Source organism: Heptranchias perlo, chromosome 33 (assembly GCF_035084215.1).
Source record: "Heptranchias perlo isolate sHepPer1 chromosome 33, sHepPer1.hap1, whole genome shotgun sequence".
In the NCBI taxonomy this organism is placed as follows: Eukaryota; Metazoa; Chordata; class Chondrichthyes; order Hexanchiformes; family Hexanchidae; genus Heptranchias; species Heptranchias perlo.
Genome location: NC_090357.1, coordinates 3,683,383 through 3,704,146, shown reverse-complemented (window position 1 = coordinate 3,704,146; position 20,764 = coordinate 3,683,383). Strand labels below are relative to the sequence as shown.

The following is a 20,764-nucleotide window of genomic DNA, read 5'->3' as shown; positions in this document are numbered from 1 at the left end:
TGGTCCAGCATTTATTTTTAACATGCCTCTGTGAAGAGCTTTGAGATGTTTTTCTTAGTTAAGGTGTTATATAAATGCAAGTTATTGTTGTTACTACAAAGATAACAATGGGTGGGTAGAAGTGGAGAATATTAGAATCAGTATACTGATACATGTTAACAAAAGTTTTGGATTTGTATCTCTTTCATTCCACAGTCAACTGAGAATTGGTCGACTTTGATCTTTTCCAGCCATGGTTAACAAAGACACTCTGGTTTCAATAGCTCATAGAACTTATACCACGGTCTTTGCCCTGCTGTTGCTTCTTGGTGTGTCTTGGGCATATGTAGCAGGATTCCAGCTCCTCTTAGAAGGATATAAACTAATTTCGCTTGGGGTCTATGGCACCATGATCATTGTCCACTTCTTCCTTCAAACCATCTTTGCCTTGCTCGAGTGCAACAGGACAGAAGATAACATCTTACAATGTAGCAGCACCAAGTCAGTAGCCATAATCATATCTGCCTACCAGGAAGACCCTTCATACCTGGTACAGTGCCTTAACTCTGTGAAGAACATTGAGTACCCAATTCATATGCTGAGAATTATCATGGTCATTGATGGGAACTCAAAAGAAGATCAATACATGATGGACACGTTCAAAGAGGTTTTCTGCAAGGAAGATATTGGGACTTATGTATGGGAGGGCAACTATCACTCCAGAAATTTTAATAGAGTTATTCGGAATAAAGAGGAGGGCCACAACAAGGGGCCGTACAGGGACCCTGTCAATCTGTTTTATGGGGAGGCATGTGTTGGAAATCCAGAGAGGGTAGAGGTGGAGTCACTAATCCGGACCAAACGTTGTGTTTGCATCATGCAGAAATGGGGAGGAAAGAGAGAAGTAATGTACACAGCCTTCAAAGCTATCGGAGACTTGGTGGATTACATTCAGGTATGACCAATGCGACAAGTCTATGTCTGTAATTTATCCTTTTCACTGGTGTAAATCTGTCATCTGCATCAAACAAATGCCTTTTGCTTTAGCACTCTGAAACTGGAAGTTGAGCTTTAAAGTTTCCATCTGACCTACTTATGATTCAATGTTCCTTCTTTTCAGTTCCCCTCACCCCCAGTGGTTATGAATCCATGATCTCAACTTCCCCGGAGAGATCTGAGGCATAGTTTTTAAAAGTTCATTCTCAGGATGTGGGCACCACTGGCAAGGCCGGTATGTATTGCCCATCCCTGGTTGTCCTGAGAAGATGGTGGTGAGCCTTTTTCTTGAACAGCTGTAGCATTTTGATGCAACTGAATGGCTTGCTAGGCCAGTTCAGAGGGCAGTTAAGAATCAACCACGTTGGTGTGGGACTGGAGTCACGTATAGGTCAAACCAGGTAAGGACAGCAGTTTTACTTCCCTAAAGGCAGTTAGTGAACCAGTTGGGTTTTTACAACAATTAACAGCTTCATGGTCACTTTTACTGATACCAGCTTTATTATTTCCAGGATTTTTAAACAATTCAAATTCTCAAACTGCCATGGTGGAATTTAAACTGATGTTCTCTGGATTAATTAGTCCAGGCCTCTGGATTACTTGTCCAATACATAACCACTACACAACCGTACCTCTGTTGGTCCAGAAGCTGAAAGTACCAACTTCAAAGTTGACACAAAGGAATCGCCCCATTCCAATCTTGGCCTAGATACAAGGAGAAGGTGCTGGATTGAGGGGGTGCAGAAGTTCTCTTTTTTTATTATTCGTTCATGGGATGTGGGCGTTGCTGGCGAGGCCGGCATTTATTGCCCACCCCTAATTGCCCTTGAGAAGGTGGTGCTGAGCCGCCTTCTTGAACCGCTGCAGTCCGTGTGGCGAAGGTTCTTCCACAGTGCTGTTAGGAAGGGAATTCCAGGATTTTGACCCAGTGATGATAAAGGATATATTTCCAAGACGGGTTGGTGTGTGACTTGGAGGGGAACGTGCAGGTGGTGTTGTTCCCATGTGCCTGCTGCCCTTGTCCTTCTAGGTGGTAGAGGTCGTGGGTTTGGGAGGTGCAGTGCATCCTATGGATGGTGCACACTGCAGCCACAGTGCGCTGGTGGTGAGGGGAGTGAATGTTTAGGGTGGTGGATGGGGTGCCAATCAAGCGGGCTGCTTTGTCCTGGATGTCCCAAAGGGAGAATCACTGGAGTGAGTTGCCCTGAGCTGCTCTTGCACACTCTTTAGTGATGAGTTCCACATTGACAACACGAGCAGGTCACTGGCCTGATAGGAAACAAGGCAAGGTAGGAAAAATAAAGAAAATTGGTGGTAGTAACATAATTACTTTTAAAGTAAATAAGGTCCTGACTCTAGTTGCCCATCCACCTCCCTAAACGATTGATCTGTAGTTTGTTCATACAATTGGATTATATACATTTGCGCAACAGCCTCAGTCTGAGAAGGCAGAAAGTTACATGCCTAAAGTTACTTTTTTTACAAAACAGCAAACTTAGTCCAACATAAAAATTCTGGGTGTAAGATTTGGGCTTTTTATTTTATTTTTTATTGTTCAAAGCCTCCCACCCCCGTCTGATGCTTTCCCACCTTTTGAGGGATATTTTCCAATTGTGGAATGTTGTACAAGTGTGCTAAGAGTTCACACTGAACTTTGCTGGTCAGAAAATATTATACCTCTTTTAAGTCATGCTTAATTCTCACAGTACTTTTTTCTTCTATAATTTTCCCTCCAGTTCTTGCCCCTCATTCCTCCTCAGCTGAATCATTGATTCATACTCAGATATGATTCCACAGACAGTCCTCTGATACCTCACCCAATCATCAGTTCCTATTTGTCAGCCTAGAGTGAGTAACAGCAGGATATATTGACCTTGGAGGGGGTGCAGTGCAGATTCACCAGAATGATACCTGGGCTAAAAAGGTTAAGATGTGGAGATGCCGGTGATGGACTGGGGTTGACAATTGTAAACAATTTTACAACACCAAGTTATAGTCCAACAATTTTATTTTAAAATCCACAAGCTTTCGGAGGCTTCCTCATTCACCTGAGGAAGGAGGAAGCCTCCGAAAGCTTGTGGATTTTAAAATAAAATTGTTGGACTATAACTTGGTGTTGTAAAATTGTTTAAAAAGGTTAAGTTATGAGGACAGGTTACATAGACCAGGCTTATATTCCCTTGAGTATAGAAGATTAAGGGATGATCTAATTGAGGTGTTTAAGATGATTAAAGGAGTTGGTAAGGTAGATAGAGAGAAATTATTTCCTCTGATGGGGAGTCCAGAATAAAGGCATAACCTTAAAATTAGAGCTAAGCCGTTCAGGGGTGAAGTCGGGAAGCACTTCTTCACACAAAGGGTAGTGGAAATCTGGAACTCTTTCCCTCCACCCCCCCCCAAAAAAAAGCTGTTGGCTAGGGGTCAATTGAATATTTCCAAAACTGAGATTGGTAGATTTTTGTTAGGCAAAGGTAGTAAGGGTTACGAAACCAAAGCCGGTAAATGGAGTTAAGCTACAGATCAGCCATGATCTAACTGAATGGTGGAACAGACTTGAGGGGCTGAATGGCCTACTCCTGTTTCTGTATTTCAATTTGACTCGGGGCAGGAGGGAGCCATCACAAACAAACCTGGTTCTGTCTCCATCTGACTTTGACACACACGCACTTATCAGTCAGGAATCAGCAGCAGGAATCCTGGCTGATTTTACCCCTCCTTAGCCCAGGGGCACTAAAGCTAATTACAGGGCCCCTAATGCTGCCTGCCTGGTCTCAGACTAGAAATCAAACCCAAGACTTTTTGGTCTGGATGCTTTTAGATATCCCATTTGCATGTCTTATTTGTTTTCATTGCTTTTCAACAACAGAAAAAAAATCTTTTTGACGTTTGAATATCTGGTAATAGAACTGCACACTCCTTAGGTCACCAGGGCACTGAAAAGGCGTTAAACTGTGTGAAGCTTCAGAAAGGACACACAATGAACACCCTCCCATTAGACAGAGGGCAGAACATTTAATGATGGGCCTGTGATTACATGAATGTAACTGGACTAATGTGGCAGCCCAAAGCTTTGCAGCGACAATTATTGCTCATTATCCTGTTCTCCTGCACCCAGGAATCCTCTTAGATAGGCTTAGTTTCAGGTATAGCGTCCAAATAAAGCTGTGTGCGCATTAGCTGCAGTAAGTATGTTTCTAGTTTCTGTCACATTGCCCACCATTTTTTTTTACTGTCATCGCCTTCTGGTCCTGCTGTCTGGTGATTGTGCAACTTCCATTTTATGCCTTGAGAGTTCAGCATGTTTCCATCACTACCTTTGTCTTGGTGTTTGGCTGAAGTACAGGGAGGATTGCTACCTCTCCACTTATGGACTAGATAAACCAGTTTTGTATCTGGAAATTTCTGAAATGTAAACTGGGCACCAAGAAATTTTTTTTAAACAAAAGTTGATTTTTCCTGCTTATTTCTCTGTCTCATGATGCATTGGGAGTTAAGCTAAAAGTGGAACCGTAGAGATAGGTAGAATGTGGACCAATGACAGCATTGTGCTAGAACAGGCTTCTGCGCCAAAATAAGGAGAGAAAATGCCAAAAATGCACAGCACCTTGATCAGCATTTGACAGAGCAAAGGCAGTTAACATCTCAGGTGGGATCCTTCATCAAGGTTCAGATGGTTATTTCAATGACTGGTTTAAATGAGAAATGGTCACTTCTGAATAAATGTACAGAGTCATACAACACCAGTTTATAGTCCAACAGCTTTATTTGAAATCACAAGCTTTCGGAACTTAGCTCTTTCGTCAGGTGAGTGAATATTTATGGAATTATGGAAAGTATTTGTACAGTTCCATTAGGTTTACAAACAAGAGAACTTGCATTTATATAGCACCTTTCATGACCTCAGGACGTCCCAAAGTGCTTTACAGCCAATGAAGTACTTTTGAAATGTAGTCACTGTTGCATTGTAGGAAACGTGGCAGCCAATTTGCACACGTCAAGGTCCCACAAACAGCAATGGGATAAATGACCAGGTAATCCGTTTTAGGTGTTGCTTGAGGGATAAATGTTGGCAAGGACACTGGAAGAACTCCCCTGCTTTTCTTAATAGTGCCGTGGGATCTTTTACGTCCACCCGAGAGGACAGACGGGGCCTCAATTTAATGTCTCATCTGAAAGACGGCATCTTCAACAGTGCAGCACTCCCTCAGTACTGCACTGAAGTCTCAGCCTGGGTTATGTGCTTAAGTCTCTGGAATGGGGCTTGAACCCACAACTTTTTGACTTGGAGATGAGAGAGTACCACTGAGCCATGGCTAACACCTGAAAGAAAGTATAATCGGAAAATGTCTTTGATTATATTCCCAGGGGATATGAAAAATGTTCCTGTAAAAAGTAAATTCCATGTCAGAGATTCATGGCTCAGAGATGCTTGTAGATTCTAATACATTCTTGAAAAAAGCTGATACTTCACCTTCCCTGGATAGTTGATACCAGAAAAATAAATCTGGTAATTAACACATCTATTGTAGCTCAGGAAGCAGACGAGCTAGACCAATGTAAATAAAATCAGGATGAAGCCTGAATCAATCAATCAATCTTTTTGTTTATCTATAAAAAATCTTGTTTTCCTGTTTGTCACTCCCATTTCCTGTTGTCACAACTTAGTAACACTTCAGTCCCATTAGTAATGCTAGAGTAATGTTTCAATCAATAAAAAGATTTATAAGGATGATACCAGAACAGAGAGGGTATACCCATTAGGAAATATTGAACAGGTTGGGGCTCTTTTCTCTAGAAAAGAGAAGGCTGAAGGGTGACCTAATAGAGGTCTTTAAGATTATGGAAGGGTTTGATAGGATAGACATAACAAAGATGTTTCCATTTGTGGGGGATACCAAAACTACGGGCCATAAATACAAGATAGCCACTAATAAATTCAATAGGGAATTCAGGAGAAACTTCTTTACCCAGAGACTGGTTAGAATGTGGAACTCGCTACCAGAAGGAGTAGTTGAGGCGAATGGCACAGAAGCATTTACGGGAAGCTAGATAAATAATGAGGGAGAAAGGAATAGAAGGTTATGATAGGGTTAGATGAAGAGGGGTGGAAGGGGGCTCATCTGGAGCATAAACACTGGCTTGGACCGAAATGTTTCTGTGCTGTACATTCTATGTAATTCTATATAATGATTCTTTACATTGGTTTTAATAGGTAACACTAGAACACCAAAACAGCTACCACCTGCAGTATGTACTTTGTCCATTGCTGGTGCTGGAGTACTCCTACTATCTTGCCTATTATTCTTACCTGCATCAGAGCTGGCGCTATAACCTCACTCAGCCTGTTACAACGCAGTTAAAGATGTACCATTTCCTCTTGATTAACTGTGAGCAAGATAACAGATTATTGATTAGTACTATAAATAATGACAGGTCAAAATAACACTTAGCTTCTTCATTCATGTGCTAGCATATCTTTTCTGAGATATCACATGGGTAAAAGATTTAACACAATTACAGATGGATCTTAATCAGTGCTAATACTTGACAAGCCCAGCTGCCTTGCAAGAGCATTCAATGTCGCAGCCTACTCTTGATGTTGCTGATGTGCAGTAGTTTTCCACTCTACAATTCCTATCAATCAAAGTGTCACTTTCTTTGTCACTTTCTGTTTCATCAGATTCAAGTGTCAGAAGGAAGTTTACTATCTACTTCACCAGCACCTCCACCTTTTTGTTTGCTGTGTTTTCATCCTTGTTACCAGCACACAATTTCTGAGTGATTAGAGGAAAGGCTAGTCTTGAGCCTGAAGATTGCCCCCAAATGAAATCTGTAAACAATTTTACAACACCAAGTTATAGTCCAGCAATTTTATTTTCTAGGTTTTTAATCACATAAAGAAAGAAAGAATTTGCATTTTTAAAGCACCTTACCACATCCTCAGGATGTCCCAAAGCACTTTACAACCAATGGATTATTTTTGAAGTGCAGACATTGTTATTATGCGGGCAAAGGTGGTAACCAATTTATGCTCAAAAAAGGTCCCCAAAACAGCAAATGAATAAACAGCCAAATGATCTGTGATGGTGTGGCTTGAGGGAGGAATGTTGATAGGGACACTGGGAGAACTCCCTGCTCTTTGTATAATGCTCTATGATCTCTTACAACCACCTGAACAGGTTAACAGGGTCTTGATTTAACATCTCATATGAAAGATGGCACCTCAGATAGGGCAGCACTCCCTCAGTACTGCACTTAAGTGTCAGCCTGAAATTATGTGCTTAAATCTGTAGTGGTGCTTGAATCCATAACCTTCTCACTCAGGGGACCAAATTCGCACCCCAATACGCCAACATTTTCACGCACAAGTTCGAGCAGGACTTCTTCACTGCACAGGACCTCCAACCAACACTATACACCAGATACATCGACGACATTTTCTTTCTATGGACCCACGGTGAGGAATCACTAAAGAGACTACACGATAACATCAACAAGTTCCATCCCACCATCAAGCTCACCATGGACTACTCCTCAGAATCAGTTTCTTTCTTGGACACACGAATCTCCATCAAAGACGGGCACCTCAGCACCTCACTCTACCGCAAGCCCACGGACAACCTCACGATGCTCCACTTTTCCAGCTTCCACCCTAACCACGTCAAAGAGGCCATCCCCTATGGACAGGCCCTGCGAATACACAGGGTCTGCTCAGACGAGGAGGAACGCGATGGACACCTACAGACGCTGAAAGACGCCCTAGTAAGAACGGGATATGATGCTCGACTCATCGATCGACAGTTCCGACGGGCCACAGCGAAAAATCGCGTAGACCTCCTCAGAAGACTAACACGGGACGCAACCAACAGAGTACCCTTCGTCGTCCAGTACTTCCCCGGAGCGGAGAAACTATGCCATGTTTTCCGCAGCCTTCAACATGTCATCAATGATGACGAACACCTCGCTATGGCCATCCCCACACCTCCACTACTCGCCTTTAAACAGCCACCCAACCTCAAACAAACCATCGTTCGCAGCAAATTACCCAGCTTTCAGGAGAACAGCGTCCACGACACCACACAACCCTGCCACGGTAACCTCTGCAAGCCATGCCAGATCATCGACACAGATACCACCATCACACGAGAGGACACCACCCACCAGGTGCACGGTTCATACTCCTGTGACTCGGCCAACGTTGTCTACCTCATACGTTGCAGGAAAGGATGCCCCAGAGCATGGTACATTGGCGAAATCATGCAGACGCTGCGACAACAGATGAACGGACACCGCGCAACAATTGCCAAACAGGAGGGTTCTCTCCTTGTCGGGGAACACTTCAGCAGTCATGGACATTCAGCCACCGACCTTCGGGTAAGCATACTCCAAGGCGGCCTTCGAGACACACGACAACGCAAAATCGTCGAGCAGAAATTGATAGCCAAGTTCCGCACCTATGAGGACGGCCTCAACCGGGATCTTGGGTTCATGTCACACTACACGTAACCCCACCAGCGAACAAATGTTATCTGTTTTTAATATAACGGGTCATTGACTGTCTTCCTTCTCTCTCTCTTTTTTTTGGGGGGTTTGTATATTCGGTGGCCTTTTAGGTGACACCTTTCTGTCTGCTCACTGTGATTGCCTTGGCAACGGGCAGTAATCACCAGGCATTGTTCTGTGATTTTCAAATGCGAAGGATTCGAAAATGTCATTTCCACACCATTCACCTGAGGAAGGAGGAAGCCTCCGAAAGCTTGTGGAATTTAAAATAAATTTGTTGGACTATAACTTGGTGTTGTAAAATTGTTTACAATTGTCAACCCCAGTCCATCACCGGCATCTCCACATCATGGCTTCTCACTCAGAGGTGAGAGTGCTACCAACTGAGCCATACTGACAGAAGATAGGCAAGTGGAACTCATGCTTGGTGATTCCTGTAGCCCTTGCTATATTATATTGAATAATTGTCTCTGGAATATCAGCAGAGTCCCATTTACTTGCAGTATTTTCTGGCTGCTGGACAGAAATGTCTTGGAACAGATGAAAAAAGAATGCACGTTTGTGGAACTTGTAGCTTTCTTTCTTGATTTGGGTCATTAAGTATCCCCACATGCTATACAAAGAGCTAATTTTAGTTGAAGATGGTAAAGTAGCCCAGTAGCAGATCACCTTAGCTTGCTGTTCCATGGAATGGTAGATACAGGCTTGTGCATGCATCTCCACACATTGAGTTCCTTATCTTGGCCAAGAAAGTCTGTGGAAACCATAAAACAGACTGTTTCTTGATTGTCCATCATGAGTTATGATGTTTTCCAAAGTTGTCTCTCTGTGCCACTGAATGTAGGCAAATTCTTGAATTCAATTTGTTGTCACAACAAAAGCAGGGAATCGTACGATGATCTGTGTGGTCCCACAGTGGCCATTTTCATTCTATCCACTTGGTGTCCCAGATTGTGCCTTGTTGGTCTCTAGGTCGGCAATACCAGCTGTGGCACTGCTTTGCCATCCCAAGCTGTTTGTTGCTGTTTCTTCAAAATTCTCTGTTGGTATTTTGCAGAGCCTTAGCGTTGCCTTCAGAATATCATTGCAGTGCTTTGGTTGACCATTGTGGCTGCACTGTTCTCTGTAGAAAATCCATTTTGGCAACCTTATCCATTCACATGCCATTTGCTATCGAAGCAAATGAAGCTGTGATTTCATCGCCATTGCTTATGTGCTCCTCATGTTGTTTTTGTCTGGGTACTTCAGTGTCTCCCACATGATCTGGCCATGAGACTAATGATGTAAGAGTGTGAGACTTCTAGAGCTTTTTTCAGGTGGGGTCTGTGGACAGTCCATGTCTCATAGTCATACAGAAGAATGATGAGCTTGAATGCTTGATCTCCAGGTCATGCTCTTCAAACAGTCTGTTCTTCACCTTTCCAATGCCTTTCTCACATAGCTTGGAACCTCTTTATTGACATTGCCATCAGGCATAATGATGCAGCTGAAGTGGGAGGACTGTTGGATTGACTTCAGCTGTTGGTCTTTGACCCTGATGCCAAGTTCACTGTGGTAACTTTCAGGAGGAGGGTGAAACCTCATCCCCATTTTGTTAGGACTGTTAGTACAAAGCATCTAATTGCTGGTGTAAAATGACCCATGCATGATGAATTGGAGGTCACTTTCTAACTGAGCCTTTTAGAGTACAGCTATCAACAAAGGAGTTCTTCAGTTTGTATTTAAATAGCTTGCCGCCACTTATAAACTTGATATAAAGGCCACAATCTCACAACAGAACAATATGAAAACATTTGAGGCGATAACATCTCCCTGTTTCACTGTAGGGGTCAATAGGAGAGCTTTGGCACAGACCCCACCTGAGATCACTCTGATGGGCATTCCTTCATGGAACCCTTTGATAGTGCTGATAAATTTAAGAAGGGAATCAAACTTTGCCAATGTCTTCCATTGCACTTTGAACAGTTTTGTTAGGTTAACACATGGCATGAATAGATCCCTTTTGAATTGATTGCTTCGGAATTTCATCAGTTTCTCACTCACTGTCGTTGATGTGTTCGATCCATCATTACATTTCATCTTTGTCGCTATTTTCCATGGTGAATGGATCCAATGTATTGATATCATACAACTGCCTTATGTTATGTCTGTCAGCAAATGCTTGTATTTCCACAGCCTTCTGCTTCCATCATATGTCTCAGTCATCTCTGGGCCATATGCCTGATGTCTGTCTACCTGTTCTTGTTCTCATCCATTGGAGCCAGTTGCTGTGAGCTACACACTTGCTATCTAACAACTGTGAAATCTTGGTGTAATTTTCATCAAACCAATCCAGCTACTTTCTCTTTATGAAGCTGTAAGGTTTGGATGTAGCACCATCACAGCCATCTTGCGCATGTACCATTGTTCAACCATATTAGGGGCAGCATTTGCTTCCACATCTGTGAGTCATCCAACACCAACATTTGGGATCTTCACTTTCTGTCTCTGTTGTTGGTGTTGTACCATGAGAACTAGTGTACAGTGTACTAGATGATGATCAATATAGCATTCAACACTTCACGTGGTCCCTGCGTTCTTCACATCTTGAATGCTCTTTTGGTTGGTGATCATATAGTCTATCAATTACTGATGCTTCGAATGCTGATGCATCCAGATTATTCCATATGTATCTGAAGACAGCCTTTGTGATGGTAAGTTGAAGCTTGACATACAGGTACAACAGGTATAGCCTATTGCTATTGATCTGGCTAATGTCCTGCCTGTTAATAGTCCCTTTGCAGACCTGCTGACTGCTGCCCAGATAGAGTTAGATGAATGGTTAATGGATTATAGGGGTAATTTTTTGAGTCCATGGGATCCTTGTTTGCCGGCAATGCACATCTGGCACTTTGGCACCTGTAACTCATGGTTGTATGATGATTCATTATAATGGTTGGAAAATTATGAACACCATGTGCCCGAAATACATACATTGTCTGCCAGTAGGCGATGGTCCCTGCCAGCAGAGTGGACTCAAAATTACCTCTTGAGTATCTTTATCAATGAATTATGTATCTTTAACAATGAATTGGGTTTCTTTATCAATGGATTGTGTATCTTTTAGGTCTGTGATTCTGACACAAAACTTGACTCACGAGCAACTGTGGAGCTGGTTAAAGTTTTAGATTCAAAGGAAAACTATGGAGCAGTTGGAGGGGAAGTGCGAATTCTCAATGTCAACGACTCGTTCGTTAGCTTCATTAACAGCTTGCATTACTGGATCACGTTCAATGTGGAACGAGCCTGCCAGTCTTACTTTGACTGTGTGCCCTGTATCAGTGGACCTCTAGGTAAGAATGTGAACAAATCCTGATCTTAATATAGGATGTTATGATCCCAGATCATTTTTTAAAAAGAAGCCCTCTTTTAGACCTAGCTGGTGCAGATGCAATTCCTACACACTAGGCTTGGGTAGTAGCCTTTATTTTTTAGAAATTTAGCTCAAGAGCAAAGACCAGTTATGCAGGAATACCAAGGCTAAATAAGAGTCAAAGAGAAGACAAATCAAACAGCAATGATGCCAAGTTTGGGTTTTAAAAGCCTATCAATTGCAGTACAAAGGAGGTGCTGAGGGAGGTGTTGCACTTGTCAGTTTTGAATCTGGGAAAGAATGAGATAGAATAGAAGACAGTGTGATGAGTCCTGATTTCCACACATTGAGAAGGAAGAGTATTGGAGCTTAGGAAGAACCAGAGAGAAAAGTTCAGGTGGGGAACTGACCATCGTGGTATCGGTAAACTAGACAGGGAGGGACAAGAGGGAGGAGTTGTTAGGGTTCTGTCAGTGTTACTTTGCTGTCCTGTCTGACTCCCTCAATAGCCCAACTGATTTGCCTTCTTACTTCTAACTTCCTCATTTTTAATTTCTATCCCGGGTAAGAGAACCATCCATCGCAGTATAGTGAACTGTTTGCCCAGACCACGAACATAATCTGTGTTAATTTCTAACAATGACTATCTGTTTTAGGGATGTACAGGAATGATTTGCTCCAACAGTTACTAGAGCCCTGGTACAATCAGAGATTCCTGGGAATCCGGTGCATATTAGGGGACGATCGTCACCTGACTAACAGGGTGCTCAGTCTGGGCTACTCCACAAAGTAAGAGACAAATCTATTTTCTGCTCAATTGTGTAATACCATGCCTTATGTTGTAGCTGAGATGATAAACCTGGGCCTGTTATTTCTGCTTAAACGGATAAGGACACTGCTTCTTCTTGTGATACAGTTCCATGGGCACTGGCAGCCTGCTGATACATTTCCATTTTCATGTATGAGCCCAGACAGTGAGTGCCGGCAGACTATTCAAACATGAGGGGCATCATAGACAAGGCCAATCTTGTCTTCAGTTGATGCCCTTTCCAGCAGGCATCATCAGTTAGTAATCAAGAGCAGGAAACCTGACTGATTGCCCCCCCACCCTCAGCCCAGGGGAGCAGCACCACCTACTGCTGCTCCGACTGAGATCAGGTAACATTATTCAAATGCTCCTGCTTTTTATAAGCTTACAACAACACGGGACACTGCATTTACCTGCACAGCCGCCAGGGAGGTACCTATAAGTATTTATCATTGAATTACGACCACTGTGGGGCAAAACACCACACATGGAAGAAGTAGGGTATCATTCAGGAGAAGAGAATGACTAACATTGAAAGGCCAAAACTGAATTAATGAGAAGGTGGCCTGTGGGCAGTAGTTGAACTTTACATAGAATTACATTAGAATTTACAGCACAGAAACAGGCCATTCCGGCTCAATAGGTCTATGCCGGTGTTTATGCTCCACACGAGCCTCCTCCCACCCTTGTTATTGAACTTGTTACAGCAAGAATATTGCAACATACATAATTGAAGATTGGTGCCCTCAGACAGTGATGGGTGAATTCTAGGTGGGAAAAGACCATATTGAAGGTCAAAGCTGAGACAATGGGATTACGTACAGGAAGACAACGGTTAGCTGGCTGCAGAGGCGTGGCAGAGGTGTTCCAGTGTCTGTGGCCAGCTTGGTTATAATGATTGGCTGATTGCATGGCAGAGGTGTGTTAAATTTGATTGTTGTAAAATGAAAGTCAAATACAGAAATAACAAGGGTTCATTAATGAAAACTCATTTCTGTTTCACCCAGGTATACGCCCAAGGCCTGGTGCTACACAGAAACTCCAGCTCAATATCTGCGCTGGCTGAATCAACAACTACGTTGGACCAAGTCATCTTTCATGGAGTGGGTCTACAGTTCTCTCTGGTGGCACAAGCACAGTCTGTGGATGACCTATGAGTCCGTAGTTATAGGAATCTTGCCATTCTTCATTATCGTGACCATTGTCAAGCTGTTCTACCATGGGTGTCTATGGAACATTCTTTGGATGCTCCTTTGCATCCAGGGCCTTGCAATCATCAAAGCAATCAACGCCACATGCCTGAAGGGAAGTCTGGTGATGATCTTCGTATCTCTGTATCCAACCTTCTACCTGAGCGGGCTGCTGCCCATCAAATGCTTTTCTCTTCTTACTGTTACCAATAACAGCTGGGGAACATCTGGACGCAAAGAGAGAGTCAAGAACTACATCCCGCTGCTTCCGCTCTTGGTATGGGGGATCATCCTCCTTGTGGGTTTGATCGAGACTGTCTTCTCGGAGTCTGAACGCTCATGGATCCACGCTAAAGAGTCAGATAGAGACTACGTGCTCTACAGTTCACTGGCCTTGTTTTCATATTGGGCAGTTATGGTTACAATTTACCATCTGCGGTCATGTCAGCGGTATAGAAGGAACTCTGCAATGTACCGTGTCGAAGTGTAGAGAGATTTTGTGTAAATCACTTCGTGATCACTGAAAAATTTGAGGAATGTCTCATACCTTGAAGCATGCTTTACGCCCCATAAACTTTCTGCTTTTTGTTCCTGAGATGATTTTATCTGCAGTCCCTCCTGGGCCATGCACATTCTGTACAGGAGAGTGGTAGAGACACCATCTCCCAGCGCCGCTCTGTGTTAGCTAATAAGAGATTCCCAAAAGCAGATACTGGACACCCGTCACTTTGACTTTTCGCTTGCTCCTTGTAGGGAAGAGATTACTGTCTGTCACATGTGGCTCCGTTCTGGCAAACCCACCCTCGAAGCCCTGGCAATTTGCACTTATGTTTCTTATTTGTTGGTTTGCCCTGTTTGAATTTAGTGGGCCTGGAGGTTGGAAAGGGCTGTTTCCTCATTGGCGTATAAATCTTAAATCACAATACAAAGATCTAACTGAATCATCAAATTAATGCAATATGGATTTCAACTTTAGACATGGCTGCCGAGGCTTCATGGTAAACGCCTATCTGGCCTGTGAAGACAAAAATGCTGAGACCGCTGCTAAACACCACGGGCACCAATCACTCTGTGCTTGCTCCTACAGCTCAATTCTAAACACAGAATCTGCCACATTGGTATTGTCCATGAGAGGGCAAAATTAGGTTGGGTGTCATCCATTCAATACACGTGGCAGAAGCACTCTAAACCCTGCAGTCATGTTGTTTTAATATGATGTTCGCCGTGAGTGGCTCGTTTATGACTCCTGCCTACATGCGCTGTAAACTGGGTAAACTGCCTACCCACTAGCACACAGCAGCGATAGTGAAGGAGGAACCAGCATTTATTTGCATGGTAGCTGTATCTCTTCTATCCTCTAATGGTGCCCTGCCCATGACCTATCACCTTAGTTTCTCATTTGTAAAAGAATCTTAGATAAGTGTAGCAGTCGTATAAATGGATTACACTTACTAAAAAAAGTGCTGCTCATTTCCTGTACAAATAAAACACACCCCTTCAAATGAGTCACTTCGCAAATGAGATTTGCTAATTAGGGTGAAAATTGAAGTAGCCAAGGTGGGTGTGCAGAAACCAGATGGTTGCAGTACATATTCTCCTCCACAAGAGCGCACCACCACACTCTGTAATACTAAATGGAGCTCACTTGTGCCACATAGTGGCATCACCTTGGTGTGACATGAATTTCAACTCCTAAGCCATGATGAAAAAGGTATCTCTGGTCCATTGTTACAGCTGCTGCCAGTGGTATCTCCAGCAAATGTTAGCACACACCCTGTAGCAGTTTTGTTAGAAAACAATTTGCCTTAAAAATGATTGTGGAGTAAATCAGGAGTCCTTTTGGTCAAGATATCGGTGCAATCATAGTATCACAGAAGGTAGAGCACTGGAGGGAGGCCATTTGGCCCATTGTGTCTGTGCTGGCTCTTTCAAAGAGCTATCCAATTAGTACCATTCTCCTGCTCTTTCCCCATAGCCCTGTAAATTTTTTCCCTTCAAGTATTTATCCAATTCCCTTTTGAAAGTTACTATTGAATCTGCTTCCACCGCCCTTTCAGGTAGTGCATTCCAGATCATAACAACTCGCTGCGTTAAAAAAAAGTTTCCTCATGTCACCTCTGGCTTTTTTGTTAATCACCTCAAATCTGTGTCCTCTGGTTACTGACCCTTCTGCCACTGGAAACAGTTTCTCACTTTCTCTATCAAAACCGTTCATAATTTTAAACACCTCTATCAAATCTCCCCTTAACTTTCTCTGTTCAAAGGAGAACAACCCCAGCTTCTCCAGTCTCTGCACATAACTGAAGTCCCTCATCCCTGGTACCATTCTAATAAATCTCTTCTGCACCCTCTCTAGGGCCTTGACATCCTTCCTAAAGTGTGGTGCCCAGAATTGAACATAATACTCCAGCTGAGGCCTAACCTGTGTTTTATAAAGGTTCAACATAACTTCCTTGCTTTTGTACTCTATGCCTCTATTAATAAAACCCAGAATCCCATATGCTTTTTTAACAGCCTTTTCAACTTGTCCTACCACCTTCAGATTTTTGTCTGTGCATCCCCAGGTCTCTGTTCCTGCACCCCCTTTAAAATTGTACCATTTAGTTTATATGGCTTCTCCTCATTCTTCCTACCAAAATGTATCACTTCACACTTCTGTGTTAAATATCATCTGCCACGTGTCTGCCCATTTTCACCAGTCTGTCTATGTCCTCCTGAAGTCTATTATTATCCTCCACATTGTTTACTACATATCTGAGTTTCATGTCATCTGCAAACTTTGAAATTATACCCTCTATACCCAAGTCCTGGTCATTCATATATGTTAAAAAGAGAAGTGGTCCTAATACTGACCCCGGGGGAACACCACTGTATACTTCCCTCCAGTCTGAAAAACAACCGTTCAACCCTACTCTGCTTTCTGTCCCTTCTCCAATTTTGTATCCACGCAGCCACTGTCCCTTTAATCCCAATGTGTTGACGAGGAAGACTTTGGGAACTCTCAACTTCACCAGTTATGTGTTTTTCATCCTCCTCATCCTCAGATCTGAAAATCTTAGTGTTTGGACTGACCCTGCGATTCAGTGTGACAGGCTCATGCAGGTATATATCAGGCAGTCAGGAGAAAAATAGAGGACAATGTCAGGGTTTTGGTGAGATAACTAGGGTATATAGGGTATGGTTGTATAGTGGGTATAATACTGGACCAGCAGCCCAGGGGTTATAACTTGACATCCTACCATGCTAAGTATGAAAATTAATTCAATAAATCTGGTAATTTGTGGGCAGGCACCAGAAAAAATAACCATGAAAGCTGTTGCTTTATCAATAGACACACAACTGGTTCGCTAATGTCCTTTACGAAGGGAGCCTGCCACCCTGCATGTGACTCCAGTCCAATACTATAAGCTTAACTCTTAATGCCACTCTGAGGCCTGGACTTATCTAGAAAATGGTAGGGATGGTATTCGAATAGGAGATCAAATGGGCTTAAGTGCCTTCTTAATCCAAACCAAACTTATGATCATGATCCCACCCTCATCCTATCTCTATCCTGACCCCTGTTTGGTTTTGGATATAGCAAAAGATGGCCACCCCAAGTGAACGTGAGCTGCTGTACAGACAACGGAAAGGAAAATGGGAAAAATAAAACTTCTTAGCAGTTTACAGAACAGCAGAAGTCAATTTTTAGGTAATATCCCTGACCACTCTCAGCCACCTGGTGAAGATAGGGAGAGCCAATTGTAATATTCAGGTGAAGCGGGGATGGGGGGAAATAATTGGACATGGGCACACAGACTTAATTCGGAATCTGTTTTTAAGCCACATCTTTTTGTCCTTTTTATATAATGCTTTGATTTTATATTATTATTTACATTTAAATAGCAAAACCTGTGGCATTTCGGGAAGCATAGAAGTAGAGTTGGTTGTGGAGCATAGGAGTTTCTTTGCAGTACAGGCGAAGGAGATGCCAGACACAAAACTGAGCTGCTACAGTGCCACCACTAGCAGGAGGGTGTGATTAAAATGTGACAAGTTTGCATTGGCAGTTCCGTTATAAATGTGGACATAAGAATTTATAATGGAAAAGTTGACAAAAACCTGACAACAGAAAATAAGGCTTTGCAGACATGACGTTATTGCAAATATAAGATTTGTAACATATATTACAAATCTTACATTTCCATTCATGCAAATATATAGATGTGAAAAGGACTGGAGCATGTAGAGGACATTCCACCTGGATAGACTATGTGGAGGAGGCACTTTGTTTCTCTTATATTGTGTGAATTATACTTTTATCCCTCTTCATGTAGAGATGCTGTAAATGTATTTTTATAATTGAAAATACCAGGGCCCATGCCCATAGCAGGACACCATCGATGCTAAAAAGATTAAGTGAGAAGATGAGACAAATCGAGTCGTAGTTAGGTGACACCAAACTTGGGTTTTTAAAGCCTTTAGATTGTAGAATGAAAGGAGGATTTAGGGAGGCAAGGAGCCCACAGTTTTGGAAAAGAATGAATTGAAGTAAGAGTCAGAGCAATATGTCTTGACTTCAACATGGTTGTCAAGTCTGTCTTACGGAAATGTGATATTCAATTTATCATCCTTAGAATCAAATTCAAGGGTAAAGTAAAGTCAGGGAGCAGAACCATTTCATTTTTCTCCTCACTCTAAGTAACAGAATGTTTTATCTGCTTGACTGATCTTGGAGCATAATAAGGATGACTCACTTAATAGACTCTACAGTGAGGGTTTAACAATGATGGATAAATACACTCCCAGCGTAAAAGCCCAGTTTCAAATTCAGAATTTTTTTTATTCAGATAGGTATTCCATTTTCTTTTCTTTGACTAATCCTGAGAAAGAAACTGGTACAATTATTGATAACAAACAAAATGGTTTCCTCAAACACTAGACTGCTGTCTTTTATGATGCATGGAGATAGAATTGTTAGTCTCGATAATGAAGGGGAAGGGAGTGCTCTTAAACTGCCACGTTATCATAAATACAATAGTGAGAGTCTGTACACCTACCAGCATCTCTCAGGCTGCTCTTGTTTTAAACTGCTGGCAATATGTAAGGTGGAAACAGGCATATTTGAAAGACATACTTGATTAAGTATGCTGCCCAAATTCCATTGTCGCCACTCATAATGCCATTGAAGAATGTGTTCATGATATTACTACAAAATTGGCCTCAGTGCCTCTGGGCTATGGTGGGGAAAAAATCAGGCAGGACTCCCACTCTAAATTGCCATCTAGTGACTCCTGCTCAAAACGCAAGTGTGGGTGTCAGATGAGTACAGGATCGGATATGGCTGTGATATCCATGGGGCTGATTTTTGTATCTACATCATCCCATAAACTGGAACAGATGGGAGGTCACAACTTGTTATGCTGTGTCTTTTCACATTTTGATCATGACCTTCAGTGAGGGTGGGCGGGAGGAGGGGGGTGTCCCATATCTTTTCCTGGTTCAGCGACTTTTTAAAATTGTCATACATAATGGCCATCTGTGGTTGCCAAGCACTGAGTTATATACAGAAGTAGGTTTAAAGGGTCTACTAAGAATATTAAACAATTTTAAGGGCATTTCTGCACTCTTTACAATCTTTTTTGGTGTTTTTATTCCCTGCTGGCACTTAGATTCTTGTGAGCCTTTATACCAGTTGTTATAATTTTTTTGTTTTCTTGCTTCCAGCACCACTACTGACAGAAATGAGTTTCACAATTTGAATCCTCCCTTTGACATGTTTAGAAGAACAGTTGGACCAAAAAAAGTATGGCAGGTAGGTCAGTTCATGGAACCTACTCGGTGGTCACCCATGGATACCTTCAAACAGGCAGTTAGGGACAGAGGTGAATATACCTCACTCTGGCAGACCATTAGTGTATTAGGAGGCTCCAATTCTCAAGGTAGGTTGTAACAGCTGGCCCCTTAGCACAAATACGTGTAAAGGTCTGACTAATTGTTATGTCGGATGCGTTTTCAGAAGTAGCCCAATCACGTCATGCTGCATGAAAGAAGGCATGCCAGCGTCGTCATAAGCCAAAAAACTCTGATTGGCCACCGACTCAAGATGCCACCAAACATATTTGCAGGTATTGTTGCACTTACCTGGCAACAATTGTAGGGAATTGTCTTCACAGGGTCAGCAGAGGGCCAGATACAGAGCTGCCATCTGCTGCTAATATGCATCAAAAAGGTTGGCACAGCCAGATACTGGTCAAATGCAACCTCAAGCCTGATTCTACCTCCTTCTAAGTATGCTGCAATGCAAACATATGGGGATGGTATAGATGGCAACTATCCTCACAACCATCTCCACTTCAAAAGCCATCAAATGGGGGTTGGGTGCACAGATGATCCATTACTTGCCTGCAGACTCATATTTGCATTTTGGCTTTCCTTTCCCTTCATTTTTGCCTGGCACTACTTCTTATTCCACTTGACAAAGACTGCTAATGAGCTGTGATGCTGTTGAATCTTTCTAAAGGCTTTCAGAATTTTTGCCACCCTTCTGTTAAATTTAACTTATGCACAATTTTCTGCTCCCACCACTAGTTTGTTCCCTACACCTGTCCAAATCTACACCTGGATCTGTAAATAACTGCATATAACCTGACCCATGAATTTTGAATGGTATTAGTACATTGCCACTCTGATGAGATTAGTATCAGTTCTTAACCATTTAGACCTGATTTACACCATTAGGCAAAAATTGTTCCCTAAATGTCTTACAAAAGAGAATGTTCTAAACATATACTTTATAACATCAAACAGCTACCTTCATTGCAATATATATATCTTCCATGCCACCTCATCAATGGAAAATGGGGCATTCATTTATTATGCGCCAAGATGTCTGTTCAGAGGCCCCACAAATATACGGTGGGTCAGGACCGAAGCAGAGTTTTTCAATGTGACTCT

At 42.5% G+C, this 20,764-nt stretch overlaps 1 protein-coding gene across 1 annotated transcript; it reads left to right on the top strand.

Annotated features, from left to right (window-relative positions):
- The first annotated feature begins 232 nt into the window (after nt 1-232).
- LOC137301251 (hyaluronan synthase 1-like) lies at nt 233-14,318 on the top strand. Its single transcript, XM_067970711.1, has 4 exons — nt 233-934; nt 11,585-11,810; nt 12,487-12,619; nt 13,646-14,318. The coding sequence occupies exons 1-4, from the start codon at nt 233-235 to the stop codon at nt 14,316-14,318; spliced, it is 1,734 nt and encodes a 577-aa protein (XP_067826812.1).
- Nucleotides 14,319-20,764: the final 6,446 nt, after the last annotated feature.

What these genes read in the sequence shown, in the direction of transcription:
- LOC137301251 (XM_067970711.1), top strand. Translation starts at nt 233, where the DNA reads ATGGTTAACAAAGACACTCTGGTTTCAATAGCTCATAGAACTTATACC. An exon ending in CTGTATCAGTGGACCTCTAG is followed by an intron (nt 11,811 to 12,486) that starts GTAAGAATGTGA and finishes TATCTGTTTTAG; the next exon opens with GGATGTACAGGAATGATTTG. An exon ending in AGTCTGGGCTACTCCACAAA is followed by an intron (nt 12,620 to 13,645) that starts GTAAGAGACAAA and finishes TGTTTCACCCAG; the next exon opens with GTATACGCCCAAGGCCTGGT.